General features: G+C 39.8%; 1 protein-coding gene across 3 annotated transcripts in view; it reads left to right on the top strand.

The window, feature by feature from the left end:
* Nucleotides 1-12489, top strand: part of Bclaf3 (BCLAF1 and THRAP3 family member 3) — a 67933-nt gene that overhangs the window by 14243 nt on the left and 41201 nt on the right. For all 3 annotated transcript variants that reach the window (XM_028873238.2, XM_037199405.1, XM_028873239.2), the window contains exons 2-4: nt 6554-6629; nt 10217-10786; nt 11289-11933. In XM_028873238.2, coding sequence (XP_028729071.1) covers nt 6580-6629; nt 10217-10786; nt 11289-11933 — 1265 coding nt within the window. In that variant the 5' untranslated portion in view covers nt 6554-6579. The remainder of the gene's footprint in view (nt 1-6553; nt 6630-10216; nt 10787-11288; nt 11934-12489) is intronic.

Here is a 12489-nt window from a genome sequence, read left to right as displayed (position 1 = left end):
AAATTTTAAGTTTGTTTTATGTTTGTTTTTCCAGACAGGTTTCTCCGTGTAGCCTTGGCTGTCCTGGAACTTGCTCTATAGAGGAGGCAGGCCTCAAACTCAAAGAGATTCGAGTGCCTCTGCCTCCTGAGTGCTCGGTTTAGAGGGGTGTGCCACCACCTCCAAGCTATTATTTATATTTACGTGTATGGGTATTTTGCCTGTGTGTGTGTGTTTGTGTGTGTGTGTGTGTGTGTGTGTGTGTGTGTGTGTGTGTGTGTCTGTCTGTCTGTCTGTCTGTCTGTACCACTTGTGTGCAGTGCTGGATGAAGGCAGAAGAGGGTGTCTGATCCTCTAGAGTTGTGAGCATCCATGTGAGTGTTGGAAATTGAACCCAGCTCCTTTGGAAGAGCAGACAGTGCTCTTAACCACTAAGCCATCTCTCCAGCTCCCTGACTTTGAGAACTTTAACAACCTTGAATTGTACACATACCATCTTTAAATTTTATCCTGAAGAAAACTTTTCCTTTTTCTCAGTTATGTTCATTTAATTGGATAGTACTTTAATCATGTCAGAAATCTTTGTCAGCTGTTATATCCCTTTGCAAAATCCTAGGTCTCTGAGCTTAAACATGGAGCTTTATTCCATCAATAATATGATTTTCCTGCAGTACATTCTGAAGTTCTCATGAAGAAAATTGAACCCAACCTATACCTCTGTGAAAGTCTATTTCTGTCAAAAACTATAGTGCACTTTAATGTATAGCCAAACTGAGCAAAGTGTTCTATCAGCTCATTTGATGCCATGGTTCAAGGACTTTTTCTGATCAAAGCAAGAGGCCAACCGCCCTTCACATGCAGTGCTGTAGTTCTTTTCACCACCAAGTCATAGGTCTGGAGACTGAAAGACTCTGATCTAGCGTTACTACCCTAGAACTACCCTAGAAAGCCTTTTCCAACTAACTTGGACCTTTTGTGATATTCTGAAGTGTTTTGATTTTGTTTTTCCTTTTCTGTTTTGGGAAAAAACAAAATGGTCCTTTTTTTTCAACCTAGGACAAAATTTTGTTTACCATATAAAATCTTTTCCTTTTTTTTTCCAAGACAGGGTCTCACTGTGTAGCTCTGGATGTCCTGGAACTCACTATTTAGACCAGACTGGCCTTGAACTCTGCCTCTGCCTCCAAAGAGCAGAGAATAAAGGTGTGCACCACTATGCCCTGCTATAAAATCTTTTACCCCAAAATATTCTTTATTTTGTATGTGTATCTACGTGTGCATGTGTAGGCCAGAGGACAGCCTGAGTGTCTCTCCTCAGGCACCATCCATTGTGTATATGTGTGTATTGTATACAAGTGTGGGGGGGGGGGCTTTTGAGGCCAGAGGTTGATGTTGGGGTGGTTTTCTCAGTCGCTTTACCTTATTTTTGTGTGTGTGTGACAGAATCTCTCATTGAACTGGGAGGTTGTCATTTCAGCTACACTGGTTAGCAAACCCCTGAGATCTTTCTGTCTCTGGTCCCCAGTGCTGAGATTACAGACTTACACAGCCATGCCTGGATTTTACACAGGTACTGGGGATTTGAACCACAAGTATTTCTGGCTGCTCAGCAAGCAATTTTTAGCCATTCTTCCCCAGCCTCATTTGTTCTTTAGGTAGTTTCTCATTGGCCTGGCCTGTGCCAAGTAGTTTAGCAACCTCACTATCTCTACTTCCTTGGCACTAGATTTCAAGTGCATCCCATGGAGCTAGCTTCCCAACCCCTTTCTATGTTTTTTTTTTTATTTACTTTCCTGAAAGTACATGCTCATACCTTTGTTCAGATCTCTGTTTCTGTCTCTTTGCTGTAACTGGGATGAGGGCCCTGTAGAGCTTTGGTTATCCTCTGTACTTTTTGTGATCTCTGATGAGAGAACCAAGACTAGAGTATATTCCCCCAAATTAGGCATCCCGTTAATTCTGTACCCCTTTATAATTTCTAGATAAGGGTTCTAAGGAATATAGTTGAATATGAAGGTGCCCACCTTAGGGCAGTTTGAAAGCCATGCTTTGAGAAAGCCTTTTATGCCCTACGCTGTAGAGTTTGAACTAAGGTGCAAAGGTTTCCCTCTTGATGTAGTTGGTGATCACAAAAAGATACTAGGTGTCTTACTAAACATGAAGAAGAGGAGGAAAATCCAACTGGATGCCTAGGTCTAGTCCAGGAATGGCTTAAAGATAACCCCCTAGCAATTCCACCTGCCCATATAAAAATCACAAAATTTTACGAGAAGCATCAGCAAGTGGCTGAGAGCCTGACAATTCTTATGTCTTCATCACCAGTCAAAGAAGTGAAATAATGCTGGGCAGTGGTGGAGACCAAACAAGGGGTTAGGGTTATACATAATGGCAGAGATGGGAGGCAAGAAGAGTGCAGGCTGTAAGTGAAAGGTTGTAAGGCAGTATCTGGGGGAGAAACTGTGTTTTGGATCTGAAGATCTACTAAATAAGCCTGTAGTAAAGTGCTTGCTTATTAAGACTTGAGTTCAGATCCTTAGCCTCTATGTAAAAGCCAGGCATAGTGGTACATATTGGGAAATCCAGAAATGGGAAGGGAAGGGAACCAAGACTGCAATTCTAGCAGCTTGATGGCTAGTTAGTCTAGCTAAAAAGGTATGTATGCTCCAGGGCAATAAGAAACCTTACTGCAGAAAGAGAGAGAGGAAAATACCTGAAGTGAGGAAGTCAGCCCCTGGCACACACACTCCTAAAAAAAAAATCATTGTGAGTGTACCTCCTCATCCATAACACACAAAAATGAAGTTGATTTTTAAATCTTGCTAACAAACAAAATTAAATATCTTCAGTGTTAATCCACAATCAGTTCACCTCAACAGGGTCTTCTTCCTTTATTGAGGCTGGCGGAGGTGGGTGGGTAGGGGGTAAAATGCCTCAGGACATGGTGTAGGGTGAGGGGATTTGGATTAGTGTTTTAAGGTGATGTCCTTCTAGGAAAGCTCTTTCACTCAAGAATGGATTTGTACCCAAGTCATACATTAAATACTGTGTAGGTGGACTTCTTTCCCACCTGCCAGTTCCCAAATAACTGACAAGGAGACTTAATATAAATTATAAATGCTCAGGCTTATTACTAACTATCTCTTGCAATTTAAATCACCCATTTCTATTAATCTATGTATTGCCACATGGTTTGTGGCTTTACTTGTCCTCTATCATGTCTTGTTCCTCTAGCATCTCCATGTGATCCCGCTGTGTCTGCCTAGTGACTCACTCCTCTGCCTCTGCCCTTCTTCTTCCCAGTGTCCTTAGTCTGGGTTTCCCGCCTAACCTAATTCTGTCTAGCTATTGGCCTGTCAGGTTCTTTATTAAACCAACCACAGCATAATTTACAGTGTACAGAAGGATTATTCCACAGCAATACTGGTTGGGTCCCTGACCAGAAGACAAAAGAGTTGAAAGTCCTACAAACCAGAAAAGGTGAGCAGATAAGTAGTGGTAGCAGTAGAGAGTGGAAGACTTAGTACCTCCACTACTCAGATGAAGTTGCCTTGAAACTACTGCAGAAAAGGAATTGTAGGACGTCAGAATAGATAATACATGCTTTAGATTTAAAGCATAAAATGTTAACATGACAGGGGTTTCACAGGTGCTAAGATGTTACCAGGCCAGAGTAGTTTTTTCCGTTTTTTGTTTTGTTTTGTGAGTATGCTGTTTTATTTTTTAGTGTTGGTATGTAGCAAAACTAGAGGTTTGTACATATCTCAAAAGGAAGTGGCCTAAAATTACAGACAAAAACGAGTCTAAAAATTGACAAACACACTGAATGTGTTTAATCCCACTATTTAGGGGGCAGAGGCAAGTTAATCTCTGTAAGTTTGAGGTCAGCATGGTCTACATAGTAAGTTCTAGGACAGCTAGGGCAGTGTTGTGAGACCATATCTCTAGAAATAAGAATGGAAGGAAACCAGAACAGGGAAAATCTATCTGATTATGAGCCTGGGAGCAACTAGAACAGGGAAAATCTATCTGAGTATGAGCCTGGGAGCAAGCCAGAGCCACATGATGGTCTATTCTTCTGTTCCTGCTTCCAGGTTCCTGCTTCAGCCCCAGCTCTGGGTTCCCTCAGTGGACCGAAACCTGTAAGCGTAAATAAACTCTTTCCTCTCCCAAGTTGCTTTTGGTCACTGGTGTGTGTGTGTGTGTGTGTGTGTGTGTGTGTGTGTGTGTGTGTGTGTGTGTGTGTGTGTGTGTGTTTTCTCCAGACAGGGTTTCTCTTTGTAACAGCCTAATAGCCTTGGCTGTCCTGGAACTAACTGTAGACCAGGCTGGTCCTGAACTCACAGAGATCTGCCTGCCTCTGCCTCCCCCAAGTGCTGACATTAAAAGCATGTACCACCACACCTAGTTTTAGCAAACTGAACATTATTTTTTGTGTGTGACAGAGTCTCATGCACACCGCAGACTGTCCTTAAATTTGGTATGTAGTGTAGGGTGCTCTTGAACTGATCTGTTTACCTCTGCCTCTACCTCCTGTCATTTTTTTTTTACATTATAAAAACTTTTTTTAAATTACACTCATGATATTAACTACACTCAAGATATTAATTACATTTGTGGTATTCATTGATTACATTTGCAGTATTCATTCAATAATTATATTTATGATATTCATTAATTGCATTACTTGTATTGATTTATTACATTCATGATATTATATCCTTATACTACTGTTCATTAGTGGGACTTTACCATCTCACAAAACAGAGATTCTGTACTTAAGAAATCATTGCTCTCTGTAATGAGATCCGGTGCCCTCTTCTGGTCATACATGCTGTATACAAAATAAATAAATAAATCTTTAAAAAAAAAAAAAAAGAAATCATTGCTCTATATTCCTTTCTTCTCCATCTTGAGATAACATCTAATCTTTCTGTCTCTATGAATTTGTATATTCTATGTATTTTGTGCAATACAATTCCATAGTACTTGTCCTTTTTTTGAATGTAAAAACATTCAAAAAATAATACACAGATAGCTTGAACATAAAAACAGGTTATAATTCAAAAGTCCAGGGATATTTTAAACAGTAAAATATTTTCTCTGTAGAAAATAGTAAAAATGATAACATTTCCCAATAAACCCTTTTAAGCCAAATTATAGCTAAATTATACATATAAATATTGATTAAATTCTGGGATGCAGAAGAAACCTATCTTCATCTGTTCAGAGAGCTATGTTTTACTTAAATTGTAAAGTAAGTCTTCCCCTTCACTGTTTGTAAATTATAAAAGTGTTTTAATAATATATTTAACCCAACATACCAAAAATAATCATTTTAACATATGCTCAGTATTCAAATATATTAATGAAGTGTTTTACATTCTTTTATTTTGCCAAGGCTTTGAAAGCTGATGTGTATCTTTTACTTTGTTTTTGAAGCAGGGTCTTGCTGTGTAACCCAAGCTGTCCTTAAATTTGGTATGTAGCCCAGGCTGCTTCAAATTCATGATCCTCGTGTCTTAGCTTCCTAAGTCTGGGATTATGTTACCATGCCCAGCTCTGTTTTTATATTTTAAGGGGTTGTTTGGTTTTGGTTTTAGTTTTTTGAGCCAGAATTTCTCTGTGTAGCCCTGGCTGTCCTGGAACTCACTCTGTAGACCCAGCAGGCTGGCCTGAAATTTACAGTGATCCATGTGCCTCTGCCTGCTGAGTACTGGTATTAAAGGCATGCACTGCCACTGCCCGGCTTAAGGGATTGTGTAGCAGGAATTTTAAAAGGTCTTATTAATAAAATCAAACTTGAGGCCAGTTATTGGGGTGAATGCTGGAAGATCAGAGAAGCAGAACAAGCCACAGCTACCTCACCTTGCCAGTTCCTCAGCTGATCCTGTTTCCTCAGACTGGAAGCTTCTGAGTCCTCATCCAAATGGGTCTCAGCTCAACTGTGCTGCTCCAAAGCCTGAAAGTTTAACCAGCCACATGCTTAACCAGCCAAATGCTTGTAGTTTCTGGTCTCCACACCTCATATATCTTTCTGTTTTTGCCATCACTCCCTGGGATTAAAGTCTCACTTCTTGGGATTAAAGGCGTGTGTCACCATGCCTGGCTGTTTCCAATGTGGTCTTGAACTCACAGAGATCCAGATGGATTTCTGCCTCTGGAATGCTGCGATTAAAGGTGTGTGCTACCACTGCCTATCCTCTATGTTTAATATTGTGGCTGTCCTGTTCTCTGACCCCAGATAAGTTTATTAGGGTGCTCAGTATTTTGGGGAACACAATACCACCACAGGATTGTTTTAATAAGACAGAATTAATAGACTTGATTCAGACCTTATGCTGTACAAAGTCTGCAATAGTTTCAGTGTAGTCCTTTATAGAAAACATTTGCTGATCCTTGATTGAATTCATTTTATCTTGACAGTATTTTACTAAGGTGGGTGCTCTTATTCCTGTTTTGCAGATCGGGAAATAGATGCATGGAAGAATTAAGCAGCTTTCTCTTTGCATTCACGAGAGCATACTGCAGACTTTTTTTTAACAACAAATTTGCTAATGCTTTTATTTCTTTGCAGTGTAAAAAGTTGATCTGGTGGCTCATATGCTAAAGATGGCACGGTCAAGATCCAGATCCCCCAGGTGGAAGAAAAGGTGAGGAGTTGCATGTTTTACACAGTTAACTTGGATTTGGAAATCACCATTTCTGCTCAAGCTTCAATTTTAATAACCTCCCTGGACTGGCTGTTCACAATAGCCAATTGATCAGTATTTCTGGATTCAGGGAGCTGATGAATGTATTTAATTGGGGCTGGCAGCTAGAATTAATCTGTAATAGAAAGGAATGCAGTGACCACAACCAGAATGAGAAATGATTTTGAGAAGGTTACATTTTTTAAGCTAACAAGGTTTACAACTCTTCAGTGTAGGTTTCATTTAATTTTTCATAATATGTTTCAAGAAATTTAGTCAGATTTCCTATCTTCTTGGCAGAATAGTGGTTTTGAATAGCTCAATTATAGTTTACCTAATTTTTTTTTCTGATAGGTAGTATCAGTACTATAGTACACATGACTAGATTGGAATAATTCAACCAGTTTACTTATTGTACATCACCTACAGCCAAGTTCTGGAACTACAGATGCAAGTATGCCACCTTCTGTGGCCTTAGCAAGCACACAGTGGCTGGGGAGAGTAACACAATAGGAATTCTGATAGAGTGGGGAAAGTGCTGAGCTTCTGACTTGGGCAAAGCAGTCTGCATTTTTTTTTTTTTTTGGTTTTTCGAGACAGGGTTTCTCTGTGTAGCTTTGTGCCTTTCCTGGAGCTCACTTGGTAGCCCAGGCTGGCCTCAAACTCAGAGATCCGCCTGGCTCTGCCTCCCAAGTGCTGGGATTAAAGGCGTGCGCCACCAACACCCAGCTAGCAGTCTGCATTTGTAGGGACAGAATAATTCTGCTTTGCAGCCAGTAAGTTTTCCGGACTGACGAAAAGGACCATTGTTATGCACATTCCAGATGAACCATGATTTTTATGTTAATATAGCTTGGCCATTGTGCTTGCTCCAATAATATGGTGAATCATCGGTCATTATATTTATGTAATCGGTTTTCATTTTATAAATGTCACAAAATCATGTTGTATTTGGGAGAAATTTCAAAAAGAAAAGAGAATGTAAAGACAAATAACTATAACATGGAAGATAGCACAGAGGTCATTTTATTTTATTCGTCTTTTAGTGAGACTTTGGTAATGGGCACAGGGACTCTGCCAAGCTTAGTGCCTGATTTTCTAATTCCTCCTCCGGGTTTTTTTTTTTTTTTTTTTTTTTAAGAACTATAAAGGGTTTGACATTTTGGTCATACTTGCAAGCCAACATGCTAGTTTGCTACAAGGCCACTCCCATGTCAGAGACAGTCTCTCTACCCTCTAAGATCCCCTGAAGGCTTCAGAGTGGCTGGCTAGGTAGATGGTGCAAAACAGTCACAGGTTCTGGGGTTATGACACAACTGAGGAACTTGAGTCACTTGTAGTAAGTACTATCTTATTATCATAGGCAGCAAACAAATAAGCCCTCTATCCCTAAGGGAGACCTTATCTCTATTTGCAAGGCTGTTTCCTGGGGAACCAAAGTTGTCAGTGCCTCTACTCATAAGGCATGCAAAACTCTAGAGACTAGACAGTTGTCTCCTAATAGACTCTTTGGGTCACTTTTGCCCCTTTACGAGAATTAGAAATGCTAACCATTATAACAACTTTTTCCAGAAGTGAGTACTATACAGTAAGATATAAAGTATGATCTCAGAATAGATTTAAATGTGAATTAAGGGCTAAAGTTAAATCTTGAGTGTGTCATCCAGTCTGGAAGACATCTGCCTCTGACTGCCAGGTTCTCTCCTAAGCAGTGAAAAGAGATAAAAGTGCCCAGGAATTCCTCAGAGGCTCTAGTTGCTTCTCTTCCTGTGATGTGGTATAGCCAGAGTTTCTGCTTCTGATAAGTAGTATTTGCCAGTATGTCTAGCTTGGTGACTCTGGAAGATAGTATTGCCAGATCCACTGTAAATGTCCTAATGGGTACTGAAGAAGATAGATGTGCTTCCTTTCTTGTGTAAAGACACAGATTTGTCATTGAAAAGAAAGAGATTCATTCATGATTTTCCCCAATTATTTAGAAGATTCTTCCTTTTTGTTTGTTTGTTTGTTTTTTGAGACAGGGTTTCTCAGTGTAGCTTTGCGCCTTTCCTGGAACTCACTCCGTAGCCCAGGTTGGCCTCAAACTCACAGAGATCTGCCTGCCTCTGCCTCCTGAGTACTGGGATTAAAGGCATGCACCACCACCACCACCACCACTGCCCGGCTTATTTAGAAGCTTCTTAGAGCAAGTAAATAAAAAAAATTTCCAGGGCACACCTTTCTTACTGCTTTGGAGACATTAAGCCCTAAAGGAGATGATGAGAAATTGGACAGGTCACATGGGGTAAAGGTTCTCAGGTGCAAAGATGAGCTTTATCTTGTTCTTTCCTTATCTTTTTTTTTTTGGCTTGCTTGTTTTGAGACAGAGTTTCACTGGCTGACCTAGTACTTAGTATATAGACTAGACTAGCTTCAAACTCAGAGATCTGCCTGCCTGTGCCTCCCAAGTGCAGGGATTAGAGGTATGAGACACTGTGCCCAACCCCTTCCTTATCTTTAAGGCTGAGTGACCTACAGTATTTTCCATGAATATGGGAGTCTTCTCAGTGGAAATACAAATCTACAGGCTGCCAGTGTCAAGGTACCAGGAAAGATAGATACAGAGAAGATATACTATAACTGTGTTACAATACACTTTGACTAGAGTTCCAAGCTATTTAAATAACACATCTTTCAATTGATAGGGCAGAGATTTTAGAAAGAAAAGCAGTTTATGCTAGAAGTATTTATGGAGGGGTAGGCATAGTAGTCTACTCTTGTATTCCCAGCATACTGGGGGCAGAGACAGAAAGATTGTTTTAAGTATAGGGTCACCTTTGTCATCAGAGACAGTACCAGTTGGGCCAGCTTGGGTTATAGAGTGGGACTCGGGTTTTTTCTTAAAAACACAACAAAAAAGGAACCTAATATATGGAGGAAAAGTAGAGATTGATGTCTTCTCTTTTCTGCCCATGCTACCTGATAAGCTTCTTACTTTGGTACAACCTGGAGGGAGAGAACAGTCAGTTGGAAAAAGTATAATAAAATATTTCTGGATGTGAGTTTGGATTGTAGCATTATTGTCTTAAAATGCAATTTCAGAGGTCACACTCAGTTTTCTTGATACTCTTTGACATGTTTGTTCTTATTTCATTCATGCTTGCTTCTCACTTGGCTATTGAACTTGATGTAAGCTTTTCCTCATTGGCTTTTTGGAGTTGCTACATCTACTTTTGTTAGAACTTTGCTATCAGTAGTCTCTCAAAAAAGATTGTATTATATACCTGGTCTGGTCCCCCTCCAATATGACAGGTATGTTTAACCCAGTTGAATGTGCTCATTGAATATATTAGTTTGGATGAAGAGAGTATGGTTGTCAGGTGGGACAAAAGAATCATTAGATCTCCTCAACCCAATGTATAAATTACAGGTACATCTGTAACAGATTTCTATATTTACCTTGAGTATGTTAGTGGAATTCTAGGAAAGGTCAGTATTTTAGGTAGGTTACACTAAAAACAGTTAAATGTCTTAAAGTGAACTAAACTTTTCTGTGCTTGTTTACATAGGTCTTTGTCACCACAATCTAGAAATTTTGAATACTATGAGGAAAGACATTTCCATGGGCACTATGACCCTGAATATAGAAATGATTCAAAAAGATCATTTCCTTGGAGAATGGACGATGAGAAACATGGACAGAATAAACCAAGGATTCCCCCTCGTGTGAAGCCATATTATCGGTCTTATGAAAATAGATCACCTTCACCAAATGTAAAGTCTGTAGAAAAATTTGACACATATAAGCCTCACCAAGAATATTTCCCTGGAAGAGGGGATGATGATAGAAGATCTCAGTATATGCTCACATACTCAGAAAGTGCATCAACCTACACAGAGCACGAAAGAGATTGTTATCCCCCCAAAATGCAAGGAAGGTATATTCCAGATGAGCACAGAGTTAGAGGAAGTGGGAGGGGAGGGAAGCCATCTCAGATGGCACTGGTAGATTCCTGTAGATTTGAAGAGACGTGGCATGAAGATGAATCAAGACACCAAAGGGTCCAAGAAGAAAGCTACCCTCAGTCACCCAGAAGAGGCTCAGAAGACTTTGATGCGAGGAACCATTTTCAGAAGAGGTACAGGGAATCACTAAGCCTGGGGAGTTTGGCATAAGGCCTCAAGTAAAAGAGTCTGTTACTTTTATGTTGACTATGATCACCTTTTTTTTTGTCTCAAAAGAGAAGAATATTTCTTTTTCAGATAATTCATACTGATAACTAGAATGTGTTTTTCTTTTCTCTTCTCTTTTTTTCTTTTCTTTTTTGGTTGGAGACAGGGTTTCCCTGTGTAGCCATCGCTGTCCTGGAACTCATTCTGTAGACCAGGCTAATCTTGAACTCAGAGATATGCCTTTACCTCCAGGGTGCTTGGATTAAAGTTATATGCCACCATGCCCAGCTAAAGTGAGAATGTTTTTAAAAGATGTTACTCTTTATGTGCCTTTATGAGTTGGCATTAGGTCCTATAGGTTATCTTGTCATTGCATGCTGCATTTTAAGGCCAGACTGCTCAATATTCTACACATTGAAATGTTTACTGCTGTGTATTGTCAATATAAACTTCTTTATGTCAACACAGGTACCCAGAGGATCATGATTTCAGAAAGTATGGCTACACATCAAAAAGACCTACGGATGTGGCAAGGTATGAAAATAGAGAGCCAACCAGAATCCCAAAGTGGAAGCCTGAGCATTCTTTTGTACCTTTCCAAGAAAAGAATGAAGAGTGGAGCTTCGGATCACAAAGCTACAGATACACCGAGAGAGAATACCCAGAGATAAGTTCAGCAACCAGAGTATCTTATGATTACCGTCACAAACATCATAAGCTCTCAGACAGCGAGCAGGACTTCCCCGATGGGAGATTTCCGAAGTACTTGAAGGCAGAAGACAGAAAATACAGTTCTCTAAAAGTTCCTGGAAATAGAGAGTCAGATTGTTTCAGTGCTACAAGAGGAAGAGAGAATGAGAATGAGCAAGTCAATGGGCCTTTTCAACTCTACAAGAAAGACTGCGTTTCCTATACTAATACAAATATAACAGAAGCTGATTTGGGGCCTTGCAATGACACATGGAAGAAAAAAATAAATGATTGCAGAAAAGAGAGTACCTCTTCTAGTAAGCAACTTGATGCAAGCCCAAAACATGAAGAGAAACGCTACTCATTTGTCAAGAAAAAATCACTTACTGTTCAAGTAGACATGAACAAGATGGACACATTTAGGTATTAACTTCTAAGTGTTTATTAATTGATTTTTTTTCCACTTTAATTTGCTGCTTCAAGATGGGATTTGTACTGTTGGTTAGAGTACATTGAGTGTTCACGAGAGTACCAAGATTTTCCCCCAAAGTCCTGTAATGAAGACAAATTCTGTAGTTTAGTAATAGGTGGTGATCTAGTGTCTTCTGGTTCCTATATCTTATCTGCAGATAATTCTTGGATTTAGGGCATTTCAGGGACTTGTTTCTCTTTATGAAGTTAGGTGTTTTTATACTGCCAGATTTTTTTTAAATCCAGGCATAGGCTAAAGAGAGTTCAGCTTCTATTCTTTTTGTTTGTTTGTTTTGAGACTAGGTCCCACTATGTAGCTCTGGCTGTCCTAAAACACTCTTTGTAGACCAGGCTGACCTCAATCTCACAGAAATCAGTCTGCCTCTGCCTCCGCCTCCCAAGTGCTGGGATTAAAGGCGTGTGCCACCACCACAGGCCAGCATCTATTCTTTATGCAGCTTCTCAGGCTGTTTTTTGTTGCTTTTGACATTCATAGAATCTTTTAGCA

Source organism: Peromyscus leucopus, chromosome X (assembly GCF_004664715.2).
Source record: "Peromyscus leucopus breed LL Stock chromosome X, UCI_PerLeu_2.1, whole genome shotgun sequence".
NCBI classification, from domain to species: Eukaryota; Metazoa; Chordata; class Mammalia; order Rodentia; family Cricetidae; genus Peromyscus; species Peromyscus leucopus.
The sequence above is the reverse complement of the archived record's forward strand: the minus strand, read 5'-3'. Positions and strand labels throughout refer to the sequence as shown.